Source organism: Crocodylus siamensis, chromosome 3 (genome assembly GCF_052110815.1).
Source record: "Crocodylus siamensis isolate JL-2025a chromosome 3, ASM5211081v1, whole genome shotgun sequence".
NCBI lineage: Eukaryota > Metazoa > Chordata > Crocodylia > Crocodylidae > Crocodylus > Crocodylus siamensis.
Window position 1 is genome coordinate 182,287,653 of NC_143397.1, and position 17,499 is coordinate 182,305,151.

Here is a 17,499-nt window from a genome sequence, read left to right on the forward strand (position 1 = left end):
CTTGAAATAATAAATGTTTGGCATTAAACCCACCTCTAAAACCTCCTCCCCCCCCCCCAAAAAAAGCAAACAAAAAACAAAAATAACCCAACACCACCAAAACAACCCACCCATCTTTGTATCAGAATTTTAAAAATCCCATAATTTTGTTAGTGATGCCCAGCTATCGTGCTTAGGGTCATGCTAGAAATGCATGCATAAATAGAAATGAACTAAATTCTATTGTTGATAGAAAATGGCCCATCTCTTGTTTTCCTTGCATCATGGCAACCTCGTTTAAGGTCAGTATTGAATCGGTGATGACTAGGGGTGCACTGAGAGAGATTTTGGGGGCCCCAATTTCCAATAGAGATTTTGGGGGCCAATATTTAAGGAGGCATATTGGCTGATACTGATCCAGTTTCCAATACAGCTGCCTCCAGCTGATAAATCTGTTGTGGTGGAAGGGGAGGGAAGGGGTGTGGGGGGGGCAGATCAGCACCGCCTGTGGTGAGGGAGGGGGCGGGGCAGGCACTGCCTAGCCAGGGTGGGCACAGAACAGAACTGTGGCTTGTGGGGAGTGGCTTCCACCACTGCTTGCACCCCGGGAAGGTGGGGGTGCCCCTGGATCTGGGGGGGGGGGGGGGGGCGGGGGGCTGCAGCTGCTGGCTGTAGCCAGGTTGCATGGGGCTCTCCTTGGCAGGGCTGGGCTTGGCGCAAGTGCCAGCCATGCTGGGAGGAGCCTGCAGCCACCCCAAATTTTGCTGCAGCTCTGCTGCCAGCACCATTGCTGTGTACCTGCCCAGCACAGCCCTGGCTCTTCCTGTCATGTGGGTGGAGGTGGGCATCGAGCCTGGGCTGTGCTGGGTGGGCGTGCAGTAGCAGCTCTGGGAGCGGAGCTGTGGCAAAATTTGGGGTTGTTGCTGGCTCTGACCACACCCTGCGCAGCCTGGGTCCAGCCTGCAGCTGCAACCCAACCCCTCTGCGCAGATCCAGGGGCATGTGCCCTCTTCCTCTTCCCAAGGTGCAATCAGCGGTGGGAGCCTCGCTCCCCTGGGAGCCACTCTGGCTGGGCAACACCTGTTCCTGCTTGTGTCCCCTCCCTCGGTGCAAAGGGTATTGATCTGTGTCCCCTTCCTCCCCTGCCACTCCCACCACAAGACTTACCAGCTTGAGGCAGCTGTCAAAGCTGCTGGCTCTGCTCCTTGGTGCCAGCATGTTGCGCTGCGGGTGTGCACAGCGCAGGCATTTATCGGCCAAATTATCAGCCCCATTGGGCCGATTTCTGATATAGCAATTTTCTTTATATTGGTTCCGATCCAATATTGGACCGATGTATTAGTGCATCTCTAGTGTTGATAAGCTATGTTACTTTGGAAAGCAGATCTGCCTTTGGGTTACACATAAAATGTAACATAGAAAATTCCCTTTGTCATGAGGTGCTGGTAACAAAATTCAAGTTGGTTGTGGAGGCAAGTTAAGATTGTCTTGATTGGAGGATCAGTGGGTAGTTATGGCTGTTTGCTACATTTTCTTCTTGCCATTGAAAATGTGTGAAGCTGACAGGGATAAGCCACAGAGGTATGGAGTTATAGATACGTCAGTATTCTGATACCACCACATACCTTAGCTTCCTTTTCAGTTAATCTGTTATGAGCTGATTTTCATTTACTAACTGATATCATTATTTGGATGCTGGACGTTTTGGTTGAATTTTATCCGTATGAAACTATGGATTGAAAGAACCATTCAAGGAGCTTTTTTCCATTATTTACATGCTCATCTAACTGCCCCTGCTGAGTTGGGTGTGAAATTTGAGGTTGATCTTCACTGGACTGGTTTCTGCTTGTGGTTAACTCTGTGGGTCATGTGGATGTGAGCAGCTTCTCTCTTACTTGATTTCAAATATTGTATTTTGTATTTTATTGTACAGGTCTTACTTGGCTTGAAAAGTGTTCTAGAAATGTATTAATGATATGTACAAATGTATTTTATAGTATATTTAATTTTATGTGCATTTTATAGTATGCTATTTAGCAGAACAGGGTGAAATTGTTGCTTTAGGTTTTTGAAGGGTTTTACCTATCTAAAATATTTTACAAACATACTACAAGTGAATTTTTATGAAAGAATTAACTTCATCAGTCATCAGCTTTGATTGTAAAGGCTAAAGAAATAATTCATACCAACCATATCCTCTTGTCCTCACAAATCACAGGGAGAAAGATGGAATGCTTTGTTGAGATTACAAAAAAAAGAAGACGAAAAGATCAGTATTGAATCCAGTCCCTTCTGATTTGTTCCAGGGTTTCATTATTTGTTAATCTTTAACTGGCAGATATTTATATTTTTAAACTTTAAGACCCTTGAATGTTGTGTCAATGTCTATATAAAACAATTGGGCAGATGATCACTGTTTCTAAACTTTAATATTTTGTATTACATTATCACCCTTGTACTTGATCCATTTATGAAACACGCAGCACTCCCATTTGTAGAGATTTATTCGTGTATCATTTTCCCCAAGATTTGCCAGAACACCATCATGTTCGTGTTCTGAAGGTTAATGCCCAAAGTCAAGCAGACAGAAGCCAAGTGCTGCAAGGTTTCCAAGATTAGGACTGATTCCCTTCACAGAAATAAATGATTCCTGCCATGTTCAGTGATTTTGTGCAGCACTACTCACGGCTGAGTGAGTGCATCAATACTGTAGTCCTTACATGCTGTACATACTGATGACACTCTGTGTTAACTTGATTGACTGAGCAGTATACTGGAGAGGATGCACCTGCAAGAGATGTGCAGACACATATATTTTTATTCTGGTTTTGAAACATTTATTTTACATTTTTTTTACTTGGAAGTCTTAGTTTCAAATTCCTTGGGTTATCATGTTGTGCTGCTAAGGTAGAGCAAACAGTTATATGCTTCTTTGTTGTCAAAACTGTATTGGAAAATGATATGAGGTGCATCTTCTTTATCTTTATAACCAAAAGCCTGATTTTATGTTTTTAAAGGAAAATGACATAAAGGGGACTAGTGTGAAGTCTTGTCAAATCAATAATTATGTAAATTATAGTTATTTTAGGGGTTTCAGTTTAATGATAGGCAAATGTCTCATGTAATTCACTTACAAGCAGTATTTTTGTTACATTTTTATGTTCTGTTATCATTTTATAGGCTTTAAGACAACAGCAGAAAAGAAGAAATGGAGTCTCAATGATGGTAAACAAGACTGTTCCTCGTGTTGTTTTGACACCATTAAAGGTGTCTGATGAGCAGTCGGATTCACCTTCAGGTAAATAGCTAAAGGACTGTGTGCAAGATCAGTTCTAGTCACAAAGCCTTCCTCTGAGTGCGATCTGTCGCATACAAAATTTAGAATTGCTAAAAATAATGTTTCCACACAGTGGTTTTGTTTAACTTCTGTATTTCCTTATTAAATGTAGTGACTCAAATGGGCAAAGAGGGAGGGATTTTTTCCCTTTATTTTAATAAAGAAGTGAAAGTACATAAAATGACAATTGATACTAGCAGCAGCTTTAAAGGAATGCAAAGTAACATTTTTGTTTGGCTGTAGAACTCTAATGGAGGGGACCACATGCTGGCATTCAATGCCATCAAAAAACCCCCAGCTCTTCTGTGAGTGTGAATTTGTGTCTCAATTCTCCATTGCAATACCAGGATCCTTTTATATTAGCTTTTGTGTTCTGGCACCATTCTTATCACCACAGCGCAACCTTGACCTTTAGTTCTGGTTGTTAGTTGCTTCATTTTAAAAGGATTCTACAGAGATGTACATCTGTGTTTATTGCAGATTTATAATTGTATTTTCCAAGTATACCTCTTTTGTAACAGTTGTTCTGCAATGGAATGATTTTTTTTTCTTTCTTAGATTGCTTTAGCGTCCCATAACGTAGAGCTTAATTATTTTTAAAGATATCTCCTGGGCATAATAGTAAACCATTATTTATATTAGATCATTGAGCATCTTTATTGACTGTAGTATTCAGTAAACTTTAGTTTTCAACACTTAATTGATTTATTGAGCTTTTACTTCTATTTCCTCCAGTGCTGCAGAATTGTAATGTGACCAAAAAAGGTGCATTATGTTTTAGTAACTAACAAAGTGGGTGTCATTCTTGATTTTAAAAAAAATGTTATTTTTGTTTTTTGTTTGGGGGGGAGAATAAAATGTATTACTTTAATACTGTTTTTTCTGTTTTTAAGGGTCTGAATCTAAAAATGGTGAAGCAGACAGTTCTGATAAAGAAATGAAACATGGACAAAAATCTCCAACTGGTAAACAAACTAGTCAGCACTTAAAGAGATTAAAAAAATCTGGTTTAGGTGAGTAGGACTCTGAGGTACCCTCTGTACCTTTTTGTTACTATAATATTTTAATTCTTTTTTTTAAAGTGTACCCTTCATGTAGGAAGTTCCTTGCTATAATTGTAAGATACTGATATTCTCAGTTCAGAGAGAGACTCTTTCCCAGGAGCATGACTTCTTTGGTGGCTATTTCATCTCTCTGAACCCTGCAGAGTTGCTTTCTTCTTGAAATATTTTTCCCAGAATGCTTTTCTGAGGCACGTGTCTATTTAAATATGACAAACCCAAGATGCTTTAGGGCAATGTGACGAATATGCAGCTAGCTGCTGATTGCTCTATTATCCTTTTTTACTAGCTAGCAGGTGTTCTTGCCTTCAGTTGTGCGTTCCTTCTGTCTTCTCTATTCTTATTTTTAGAGAGGATGGTCCTGTCAGGACCAAACCTGTTTCTTCGGTTGTATTTCATCTTATACTAAGATGTGGTCCCTTCATTTTAATGTGGTTTTTTTTTTTTTACCCATCTGTTTTTTAAAGCTGTATGTGTGGGGTCCTAAATAGCCTTTAGTAATCTAGACATTTTTATTTTCTGTATTCTTTATCCAGGGTAATAAATGATGATTTCTAATTAATATAAAATCTTACCTTAAGAGATCATAGAGCAACTTCTTCAATACCCCAGTTGATAGCCAGATATTCTTGCTCTAATGTTGACTATCTCTGTTCATTAAGGAACTGCCTTGTCTTTGTGTACATAATATAGTATTCTGCTTCTTGATATTTTTGGTTCAGTCCTGTTCCTATACCAAGTTTAGAAGCATCTGTATGCAGAAGATTTTTTTTTCAAAGCCTGGATTTTTTTAAACATAATAATCCATAACTCTTTCATTATTTCTGAAAATGATTGTTTGCATTCATCAAGGAGCTAAATCCTTTTGACCTCCTTTTACTGAGATATTCTAGTACAGCTGCCATCTTGCACAAATTGGGAATAAATGCTATAATAGTACGCTAATCATAGAAAAGGATGCTTTTTTTTCCTTAGGTTAGAAAATTTGTGTTTACATAATGATCTGGCTTGTCTTGCTTTAGTTTTTTAGGTCAGCTGTGCACAGTTAACCCAAGATACGGGTATCTTATTTCTCTGTTTATTAAACATCATTTCTCCAGGTTGCTTATTAAGTCTGTTACAAATCTTAGACTACTACTTTTAAGTGTACCAAATACTCTATCAGAGTCCTGCTAAATACCAGCATGGTCTCCTGTTTACGTATCTCCTTTTAACACACTATCTTTCAGCTGATCATCTGTCAGTCTTTGAAGAGTATCTGGTATCCCATGTAGAACAAATAAATAAACTGGAAGAAATCCCAGCAGGTTACAACTTCTATTGTATACAATCAGATGTTGCATCCAACGGGATCTTCCAGTGATTTTATGTAGTAGTAGAGTTACAATATCTTTTTCTAAATCCAGTTTTATAGTATTTTGTCATTTCTTGCCAGTGGATAATTAGCAAACATAGATATGACATTTACGTTTTTATGGAGTATATACAGAATCTAATTCTCCCTGTCTATGCAATAGCTACTAAGGTTCGATAGCTTTTAAGGAAAGCATGTGTTCTTTTTTATTTTCTGCCAAAAGTACGATCCATTTGTATACATACTTGAACTTGTCTTATGGGTCTATGGAACTTGGGAACTATTGTGTGAATTAGTGCCATAGTATGTCTTGGAGTACTAGCAAAATAATTAATTGCTGTAAGAATAAGTACAAATCTCTGTTCTGTGCCTGCTTCAGTTCCAGGGAATGCTTGACTCTTGAGTTCCCAGAGATTTTAGATGTCCAGTATATTTCTCCTGGGCTGCCTTCTGATATACCACTTGCAAGAAAACTGGAATGTAAATGAGGTTCATTAAACCCTTTTAATAAAAGGACACATTGTAGTTTTTTTCTTTTGTAGTTTATTGGGTGAAGTAATTCATAATATTGAAATCTCCTGTTTTACATTTTTCCTCCATTCTGCAATCTAACCTAATCTTGCTTCTCTGGAGCAGAAGCAAAGCTCTTCCACGTCTATATTTAATTGTTTTGGCCCAGTTGTACCATGTTGTCAGTTTTATTGGTGTCATTGTTAGATTTTCCTTTGTCAATTCAGTAAGCTTGAATAAGCTTTTCCTATCTTCAAGGCAGGGTCTGTAACTGAAGGTTCTATTGACTCCAGTTTCCAGAGCTGTAATAATGAAGGGAACTCTTGGTTAGCTGTCATATAATAGTCAAAAGCTGGCTCCTTGAGATCTACCTTTGTAAGACAACACAGGATAGATAATCTAATTTTAGTGTTAAGCATCATCCTGAATAAAAGGAAAATGGCTTTTCGAAGTTTCATTGGAACTTTTATCAGCCCAGTAATCTGTATTTGATATGCTATGGTTTTAAAGCAGTTCTTCTTATAATGTCTTATACCCTACATTTGGTAGTAATGCAAGGAGATCATGACAATGTTTTGGAATGGAGGCCCAATTTTCTGATTGTTTCTTTGGGTTTTCACAGTATTAAGGCATCTCCTAGTGTCACTTCATAATCTCTCATGCTAGAGAAGTTATTTCAGTAGCAATTCTGCAATGTTAAACTCAATCTTATTTTGAAGAGCAAAATAACCCTTCTTATGGTTTTATTTATATGAGCAAGGGAAAACAACTCTCCTCTAATTTATACCTAAAAAATGAAGACAGATGCATCCCATGTTGGTTAAAGAAAAGAACACACACGTGCATTTAAAGAAAAGAACACACACGTGCATTTAAATCATATATCATACTTACTCATGTTACACTTGGTAATTATATTCCTTCTGCATTTATAGTTGGTGGGTTGAACAGATGGTGAAGATAGTTTAATGTGATGCACTCATTAAAATGAGCACTTCTTCCACACGATTGTCCTTTATAACAGGGCATTCATTGGTTTTAATGATGCTTTTGTACTGAAATACAGTGCATTGGAAGTAAAAGTTGCATAAGGTTGCAGTATGCTGAAGGCTGACTAACCCCTAATCTCATTCTGTCTTATTATGTGCTAAAAAGTAGCAAAAAATAGCAAGAAAATCTGAGAGGCTGTGGTTTTTCTTTTCATTCAAAAGGAGAAACTTGCACATTTTCAAATCGTCTGCAGAATTTTCATTCTCTCTTCAGTGGAGAATTTTAGCTTCTAATACATGCTAAACTGTAAGGCTTTTATGAAATCTAAAAGAATTCTGCATTTTTATTGATATTGCCATTAAAGCTGTCTGACATTTGGGCAAAGAGAGATTAATGCATTTGTCTATTAAATAGGGATATTTACTGTCCTTACTTGGAGATTCTCAAATTAAAGGCCCTGTAAAAATGCTTAGTGTCCTTATAGTTAATAAAAGTGGAAAAATGTAGAAATTCTCCTGGAGGCTCCCTGGGAACTTGGTATGACTCATTGTGGCACTTAAGTGTGATTTTGATAAAGTTTATCTTTTGTGGAATTTTTGAGATATTAAAAAAAAAAACATGATAATGGGAATGTTTCTCTCATACTTGTGCTTCTATCAGGACTGAAATCTCTTCTTTTAATCTCACCTGGAATTTACAGTTTCTTTTGGAGGTGCTGGAACTGAATAGTTCTTTTCCTGAGTCTGCTTGTTGCCATTTGACCAATTGTTAGCAGGCTAGTGCATGATTGCAGTATGTTCTTTACATCTTTTAGATTCTATGAACATTCAGAAATACAAAGTTCTCTGCAGTAAGTTAATGTCACCAATAACTTAGACATCACTGGTTACAAACGTTAATAAACCGCACCTTTTGAGAGAGAATAATAGTTAATAGAAGAGAGGAAGCATATGCATACGAATGTTATATGGACAACGATTGGCTGCAGGTGCAGAAGCACAGATAAAATCTTAATGCTGTGTAATGATTCATCCACTTGTTTTAACAAATGTTCATTCTTATGTTTAATTTTGCTTGGCAATAGATGCTTTATAAATAGGTTGATGACATGACAGAAGCATTTGCTTGTTCAGCTGAATCTTAATTCTGTTGAACAAGTAGGATCATAGTTTTAGGATGTGGACTGGAATGGGGAGGCCCTGGAAGATGAGGAAATAAACATGGGATGTATAGAGTGAAGCGCCTAGATTCCAAGAAAAGTCCTTTCATGAAGTCCTACTTAATTGGACTGTATATTCTCCTTTTACAAAGTCCTACTTAATTGGAGAGCCCTATATAATATAAGATGCATATTATGAAAAGCATGTTCGAAAGAAGACTAGCTCCTTCCCCCTTTGTAGCTGTGGTAAAGTTAAATTTGTGTTTTGTTTACTTTAGGTCATTTGAAATGGACCAAAGCTGAAGATATAGACATAGAAACACCAGGATCTATTCTCGTGAACACTAACCTGAGGGCTTTAATAAACAAACACACCTTTGCTTCCTTACCTCAGCATTTTCAACAATACCTCCTGCTTTTGCTTCCAGAAGTAGACAGGCAGGTAAGTAGAAACATAAAATGTTTGCTTCCTTGCTAATGAGCCTTTTGTTTTTGAAGCTGACTTCTTTTCTCCCCAAATCCCTGAAGAATGAAACTTGCAAGATACATATTTTTCCCAGTTAAAACTAGGAGATGTATACTAGTAGTAATGTTTACCTGCAGCTGCATCAGCTGCTGCCTCCCTTCTGCCTCCAACCCACACTCCCAGGGCCCTGAACCCAGGCCATTCCCTTTCAATTTGTTTTAAATGCAGCTGGTTATGCAGTCTTCCAGATCTGCTGAATCTCTCTACCAGCTCCCCAGCAGCATTCCCTCTAAGCTGTGCGGCGTGTGCAGCCATGCAGGAGTCCTCATGCCGTGCTCATGCTGCGCTGCCAGGGGCACGCCTGCGCAGCTGCACGCACCACACAGCTTAGAGGGAATGCAGCCCCCCCGTGCTTTTTGCTATCAAGGCCATGCACAGCTCCACCCAAGATCTCATTTCCCCCTCTGCCTCTGTATTTGGCAACAAAAATTATATCAATGTCCTACTTCGTTTCCTTCTCCCACTACTGTGTCCATGCCTTCTTCCATATTCCACATCTCAGTTCCACTCTACTAGGCATCTGTCTTTTTGCCTTCACCTTTGAAACTTTTCATAACAACTTACTTTTTGCACAAGCCCTGCAAACACTCATGTTAGTTTTATACCCATTTTTCTGGACATAACTGGGAGTGGGAGGAAAAATTAAAATGTTTTTTAGTTGTGTGGTTTCCCATTGTGTTGTGCTTTTTGCAGCCGTTGTTTAGATTGTAAGCTGCTTGAGATGGGGAATGTCTGTTTTAACTGGTAAGCAAAGCACAATACTATTTAGGCACTAAGCACCTACATTCAAGCACTTCCCTGACATTAAGTACACGTAGAGTCTTGTTGACTTCAGTGGCACTGTATGCTTAAGCATTTTGCTGAGTTGGGGCTGCAGGTGGTGCTCAGGTGGTTAATGTGCTACATGTCTTCACTTGATCCCCAGAGGATACAAGTCTCTCACTGCCCAAGCTGCAGAGCTTGTCTTTTATCTCTGCCTGTTGAATTTCATGGTTTTAGCTCTTTAGGTCATTGGTTCCTTATTTAGTGTTCATTGAGATGGTGGCTGCTGTAACAGAGCAGATGCTTTCTAGTGTTGAGAGTCACAACAGAATAAACATGGATGTAGATTAACTCAGGAGTTTAACAATGTAGATACTGTATTTTAAGGAATGTTGTTATTCTCAAGTTCCCTAAGTGCTTTTAGAGTTGGTATTAGCAATTTTAACTGAATATTTTCTCTGACAGAAAACTGACATAAATTTTAAACTTAATGACAAAATTACTTAAATGTTAAACTTAGTGCGCAAATACAATTTTATTGATAGTTTTCATGTTTCTAGTCCCCTCCGCTTAACGTATCAACAGAAGTAAGATTGCCTGTTAGGTGAGATAATATTTTCTATCCAGTTCCACTGTAATTGGTGAAATTCCTGGCCTTCTTTTCAAGTCTTTTAATGTGAGGATAACATAAGAAGCCATGTGTAGATGAAATGGGGGCCCTAAATTGAAGCTGTGGGTTTTTAAACCTACCGCTTCAATTTAGGACCCTTAAAACCCCCGTGTCGTGCACATACCTGAACTTACCTGCCTCTGGCAGTAGGGAAGGGAAGGTGAGCTGCCAGTGGGCAGAGTGGTCCCTGGGCTGCGGGGGGGTGGAGGAAGGGGGCTGGTGCTTCCCTCTGTGGCAGCGGCGCTTCCACCCCCCCCCCCCCCCCCCCAAGGCGGCACCTGCCTGCAGGCACCAGCTTGGGCGGTCCTGGGGGGCACCGCGGCCACAGAGGGGAGCACCAGGTCTCTGCGCAGTTCATGCAGGCAGGCAGGTTAGGTGGGGTGGGAAAGAATCAGGGTCTCCGCTTTTCTTGGGCAGAGCCTACCTTCCCAGGCTGTTGCCAGGATGCCTGCAGAGCTTCCTACCGAGCCACGGAGCCTGGTGCTTTGCTCCACGGCTGTAGGGGCAGCAAACTAAAACTCCGTCTCGGAGTTTTAGTTTGCTGCATCCCCAAGTCATTTAAGGTGCATTATGCCACTGAATATCCTACAGCAGCTGGAATTAATGCGCAATATCCTGCCAAGGCATGCAAACTTTGACACCATTAAAGTAGTCCAAAAGCATTTAGTCTGCTTTAAAGTATTGTGTACATACACCCCTCATTTAGTCTATACACGGCCAGAGATCGTAATGGATTAGCTTTCACTAAAGAACATTACCCATTATCAACACTAGGGAAATTTTTATTTTTTGAGAGTGGCATGGCTGTTAGCCTCAGAGACAGGAAGAATATGTTTTTAATTTGGTCTTAAATTACTAAGATATGTTTCAAAAACCTTCTCTTCTAACTCGGGGCTGCCCAGCTTCCAGTTAGCAGGGGGCTGCATGCTGTGTGGGCCACAGATAGAGGTCTGCTTGTTGTGTGGGTGGCCCTCCCACACCATGTGGGTAGCCTAATGTGCCTCCTCCCTCTCCTTCTGGCTGCACAGACAGTGCCCCAAGCTCTCAAACTACACACAGTGCAAGCAGCCCGGCTCCCCTTCGCTACACATGCAGCACCCCTCTTCCTTCTTGGCCCATGCCCCCACCTAACTTCTGCCTTTTTTGCACATCGTGTGAGCAGCCTGGCCCTTTCTCCTGCCACACTTGCAGCTCTAGCACCTTGGCTGTCTCACTGGGTTGTCCTGTCCCCAGGAGTAGAGGCAGGAAGTAGAAGCTGGGAGAGGGTGGGGAAGCCTGAAGAACCCAGATGCTGCTGGTGGAAAAACACTCGGGGGAAGGCAGTGGTAGACGTACTGAAAACCCCCAGGTTGCATGCTAACCCTTTGGGGGCCACCAGTTGGACAGCCCTGCTCTAAATCTTGTGTCAGTAAATCATAGTAAAGTACACACAAATGCATTTAATCTGCCTGGGATCCTATTACAGAACTCAGCTCTTTCAATCTCCATTAAAAGTAGTGATTGAAAAAATATCCATTGCCCTTATGCCATTGTAGGGCTGTTTTTATCTATATGTTATTCTAACATTATTCCTGCTCCTCTTTGGGTCCCTCCAGTTGTGCAGGTAAATAAAGGTGCAATGGGATCTGATGTGTGATCCACACAGAAGTGCTGCTGCCAAGCCACATGTGCATGGCAGGAGCCACGATTATGGGATTGTGCTTCGGATCCCATTGTGCCTTACTGTTGATGCAGGCAGAGCCTGGAATCATGGTTAGCTCCTCTGGCAAGGAGCATACCCTCACAACTGGGAGCCCCCTCAGCTGACCAGACTCCCAGCCATAGGGGTGTACCTGGCCACATGTTCAATTAGTGGCATGATAGGACCCAGCCACAAAGTTGTTTATTGCACATTTTTTGTAGAATAACTTAGTGGCTTATTCTTCGTTTTATCATGCCATTAAGTGATTGAATTTGTGGCTGGGTCACAACTTAAAGATGCGTTTTACTTGTTTTGTATGTATCTGTAAAAAGCCCAGGTAGTCTTTTCCACATATATTTGGACAGCAGGAGTGGGAACATGCCTAAGGAATTGTGAAGGTAGATGGGAGAGGGGGCAGCTGTCTCAGGATACTTGGCTGGTGGAGGGTGGAAATTTTGAAGGCCCAAAATTTTGTTCTGTCCCTGATCCTTACTTTACAGTGGTTGAAATAGCAAATGGAGGCATATACTGGTAGGACATCTTTTTAGATGTCCTCTATCTTAAGTGGATGGAAGTAATTGAACTCTTGACACATCTTTCTCTGAAGGGAGAGTTCAGGTCACCCATACATTTGCCACAGACCTAGTGAGGGACAGGGGGAGCTCCAGCCAAAGTTTCTTTCGGGATTTTAATGTCCTGGTTCTCTCATTTGAGCAGGTGGGACTTTTCTGCTCTCATAGCAGAGGTAAGAAGATGTGTGGGGAAATTTGTTGTGTTTTTCGCCACATTCCTTGCCCATTGATTGTATCCCTACCTCAAATCCCAGAGATGTCCAGACTCCACAGAAATATATCCACAACTTTTTGTCTCATAATTTCTACTTGTACTACACTTACTAGAAATATTTTCCCTGTGCCCACACTATTGTGCAGTCAGCAGTTGGCTGCTGCCAGCCTCCCCAAATTTGTTTTCATTTCTATAGAGCTATAAGGATATAACGTGAAATGCTATAAAAATGTAATGATGTTATTTTTAATATACAATAATCGGTGAAATGTACTGTCGACAAAGTGCAGTCTCATTTAGGCTTTATTACTCCTCCAGATAGAACAAATATATGATGAATGGTCAATTGTCATTTCTGTCATAAACACCATTTTTCTAGACCATATAAGTCCGCCTTCTTAAATTGCATTGGGCTGAAACCTGTCATATGTGTTTGTTCAAATGCAAGCATTTTTAGCAGCCATTATGTAAGTGAAGAAAGTCTTTTTTTTTTTTTTCCTTTTTCTTTTTTTAAGCAAAAAATATTAACTCTGTTTAGCTCAGCTTGTGCTGACCTGTCTGAAAAGTGAAGGACCAAATCATGAACTTTAGAGCAAAGGTTCATAATGGGGAGGGGGTTGCAGTTTGGAGTAGGGGGTTACAACCACCCAGTTTTTCCATATTGCTGAATAGCTATAGGTATGAAAGAGGTTGAGAAAAACTGCATTAGCATTGTATGGGGTATAATTTTGCTTTAGTAAACGCTAGGATTGTTTTTGTAATTTTAAAGCATTTATTTATAATATCCAAGGTATTTGTTAGAGAATTTTGTATTCTGTAAACACCATCTGCTGTTCACAACTTATGTTTAGGCTGCTTTGAGTTGCATGCTGTTTGATCTTTTATTTCAGTGGTGAGGGTTCCTGTGCAGAATTCTTTGTACTTATAACACCATTAAATGAAATTTGGACTAGAGTTGGTAAAGCAAATTTGGTGGTATGGAAAATGTTGTTGTTTTCAAAGTTTGATATCATTGTACTAACCCCCCCCTCCCCCAAAATAAATAAATAAAAATTATGAAATCCCTTGTAACAGGGATTGGAATCGTGGATTCAAGGAAGTCAACAAGGTGGGATGTTGCCAGACCATGGAAAACTGATAGCCTGGGTTGCTTAGGAATCTCCACTCATAGCAGAAGCCTGCCTGGAAGCTCCAGTACTATCTGGGGAGGTTTGAAGGGTACAAGAGTCTGTAAACTTAGGCTCCCGATCAGCCCTTTAGGCAGGCTGTCAAGGAGCTGAGTGGACAAGCCAGCAGGAAACCAGGCATGTGGTTTTTGAAATGTTGCTGAAACCAAACTGCCTTTAGGAAATATTTGATAATCACAAATTCTAGTAAAAAAAAGTTTCACCAGATATGTTCTGACCAACTCCACTAAGGATATTTCTGTTCTTCTTCAGCACTGGAGTTAGGATCAAGAAACACGTATTTTTAGTGTAAGTTTGCATAGTTGTGTCAGTCTATTCCACAATGGTTGCCAAACCTGTAAGCATCTCCCAGCCAGTGTTCATGTTAGAAACACCAAGTCCCTCTCCATATGGAGTTATCAGATTTCATCAGAAACTTTTTGAGGTAAACGTTTATTAAAAGTGCAGTTGGTCCAATAAAAGATATCACTTGCAACAATTCTTGCCTCCATTAAAAATACACTGTATGTATGTACACACACGCGCACACACACACACACACACGTACATCAGATTTATATAAAGTATAGCTTAAAGGGTTGTCAGGTGGCGGCATCTTTTCTACACCAGTGCTTCCTCTGTTGCTGTTATTGATGGAGCTGAATGCAAGGCAACAAATGCAAAGAAAAATTCCTAGTGTAGACAAGACCTTAGAAGGGAAATACAGCCTTTTAATGAGGTACTTTATTATGTAAGGTTCAGGAAAAAATTCTGTATCTTTCCCTCATTATAACTGCTTTTTAGAAGTGCTGCTTTGTGGAAATGTAATACTTAACAACATCGTTTATCTTGGCATAGTATTTGGTTCCTATAAGCCTCCATCTAAACTTGTCCCAGTACATTCATCTAGGTCAGTTGGATTTTGTCCTATGCACATGGTTGCAAGGACTTTGAAGCGTCATTGGACCTGTATGTCAGTTTACATTAACAGTCTTAATTTACCAAATCTATCCAAATCCAAGAAAACCCTAAATTTAAGTTGATCCCCCAATAATTAGATTCTACACATGGACAGTTTATAAATGTGTTACAGTTTTCCAAGCCTGGAATTTAATTATTATTGGAGGCAGTCAGGAAACAGATCAAGCAGCTTGGCCCTTGCCCTGTGGCCCCAAACTTTGCTTCCTGCTGCCTGTCCTTCCATCACTTGCTGTCCCTGCTGCTTACCTCCCTGTGCCTGCCTGCCTCCAAGCCCTCCTCAGGTTCCACTAACTCTTGTTCTGGCTCTGGGCATCCTGGAGCATGCAGCAAGCGTGCTCCAGCCCGGTAGCGGGTGAGGCAGGGGTATGGTAGCTCTCGCCCCAGCTCTGGGGCCTGGGCAGAGAGCCACAGCAACCTGTTCCTCCTGCCACCTCTTACTTGATTTGAAGACAAGGGGCATTTTTCCCCATGTTGTATGGGAGCAGAAAAAACCTCATCTTGGAATTGAGTAAATAATGCATCGATGAGATATTATCTGTTTTGGAGCATTTCAAAGAGCAATAGCAGATGCCTTAGCAAAAACAGAATCTTCTCTTAGCCACACTTGTTTTGATGCAATAGTGTAAGAAGTCTCTTGGTTGGAGTCTTACAGTATGTATGTAAGTATGTAAGCAAGAGCAAGTACCTCATTTGGGTGGAGAATTTAAATACCACTAAAATTACTTAAATAACATAATTCACAATAGCATGGGAGTATTTAAAGTGTGTAAGAACTAATCCTTGATATTAAACACTTCACAATGACTTCTAAATCAAAATAATATGACAAGATGTTACCAAGTTCTCTTGGTTTATTGTTTAGTGACCCCACAACTGATGCATATCTTTTGGTGGGTCTGTGCAGAGGCATAACAAGCTCCTTCAGTGCCCCAAGAGAGGGAGGAGATTACATTGGTTAGGAAGTGTGGGGGGAGGGAAGGAAGCGGAGTCTTTCCTGCCTCAACTCTCTGCAGTCTGGCAGCAGGTGCTATGGCTGTGTCAGCGTGAGCTCAGTCTGCTTCAACTGGGGGACTGGCCTGCTGTACACGCTGCAGAAGTTCTTCAGCATGAGCTCTAGAGAGTCTGCCCTTGGTGTCCTGTTTTGTGTCCCTCCCCCCTCTCTCCCTTACACTACTGGGTGTAGGACTGTGCCTGTCAGGGTACCTCATGGGTACCTCCCATGACAAAGACTTCAGGGAGAGCACCATTCATTCCACTCACCATACTCACACCTCTACCCTGATGCATTGGTGGGTGCAAGGCTGTGCCTGCCATGACAAAGACTCCCTAGGTGAGTGCCACTTAGCTGCCCTCCCTGAGCTGGCCCTGCCCATCCCTGCCCTTAATTGCACTACTGCATTTGTGCCAGGACTGTTGCTTTAATGCATATTTAATACATGTCCTGCTATGGGAAGGTTAACTATCTTGTGACTGTTTAGTTTCCTTTCCTTGTCATTGACTCATTCCATTGGACTAATGCTGACACTGTGTCAAGACCAAGACTCCATATTAAAATTCCCTTGGAAAAGTGTAGAGGTTTTGAAATGAAATAAGTTTAATCTCTCTCGTTTTTTTTAATTCAAAAGTAATTTCGGGAACGGTTGCCTAAAAAACTTTTTTGAAATACTCTTTCTCTTGAGCTATGCAAAAATAAATGGACATCTATAAAAAAAAACTTCATTTTTTAAACATAGTCCTTGTAATGTGTTATTTATGTTCAAGTTGCACATATGCTTAGGTTGATCTATCTGAATATTGCAGTAAAGAGAGGGCAGTGCATAGTACGTACCAGCTGTGCTGAAAAGGTAGCTCACATTTTGTCATCTTTGTAAATACTATTGTAATGTATAACTCTGTTATATTAGGAGAGAGCAGGTTTACTTTTCACATTTTATTCCTTTCAGCAGCACAGCACATCATTTTGATTGCTTTTTTTGCTGCATTTATACTTCAGGCAAATGCTTTGGCAATCTCCACAGTACCTTATCAACCTTTTTGTGTTAAGACATCTAGTTACACAGAAGTCGTTCTTTATTTTGTACTGTTTGCTTCATGATTCAATTTACGTTTGTCTCCATGGAATTACTGTATAATAGCAGTAACTATACTTTTTACCTTATCTTACCTTACATACGTTTTTTCTATTTGTTTGTTTTACCTGGTTGTGCTAATGCTAATTTTTTTGATTATCCTTCTCAGTTCTGTATTGTTGGATAGGTACAGAGCTTTTTGATATCTATTATAACTGTTCATGTAAATGTTTTGTTTACCCAACCGAGAATTATACTGAATTAATTTTAAGGTTGTTACAGCAACATACAGAAGCTCAGAGGAAAAATTTACAGTACAGCATGAAATGGACCATATGTCTTCTATACCTAGCCATTAAAGTCATAAAAATTGTACCCTATTGTATTTGGTAACTGAAAGGAACATCATCCTTGGCTTATTTTGTTTTTTTCTTTTACCTTTTGGTTTTATTGGTTAAAAAGCAATGC

General features: G+C 40.2%; 1 protein-coding gene across 3 annotated transcripts in view; it reads left to right on the forward strand.

The window, feature by feature from the left end:
• Positions 1–17,499, forward strand: part of ASXL3 (ASXL transcriptional regulator 3) — a 121,488-nt gene that overhangs the window by 42,845 nt on the left and 61,144 nt on the right. For all 3 annotated transcript variants that reach the window (XM_090039909.1, XM_090039908.1, XM_090039911.1), the window contains 3 exons: positions 3,160–3,277; positions 4,210–4,329; positions 8,669–8,832. In XM_090039909.1, coding sequence (XP_089896035.1) covers positions 3,160–3,277; positions 4,210–4,329; positions 8,669–8,832 — 402 coding nt within the window. The remainder of the gene's footprint in view (positions 1–3,159; positions 3,278–4,209; positions 4,330–8,668; positions 8,833–17,499) is intronic.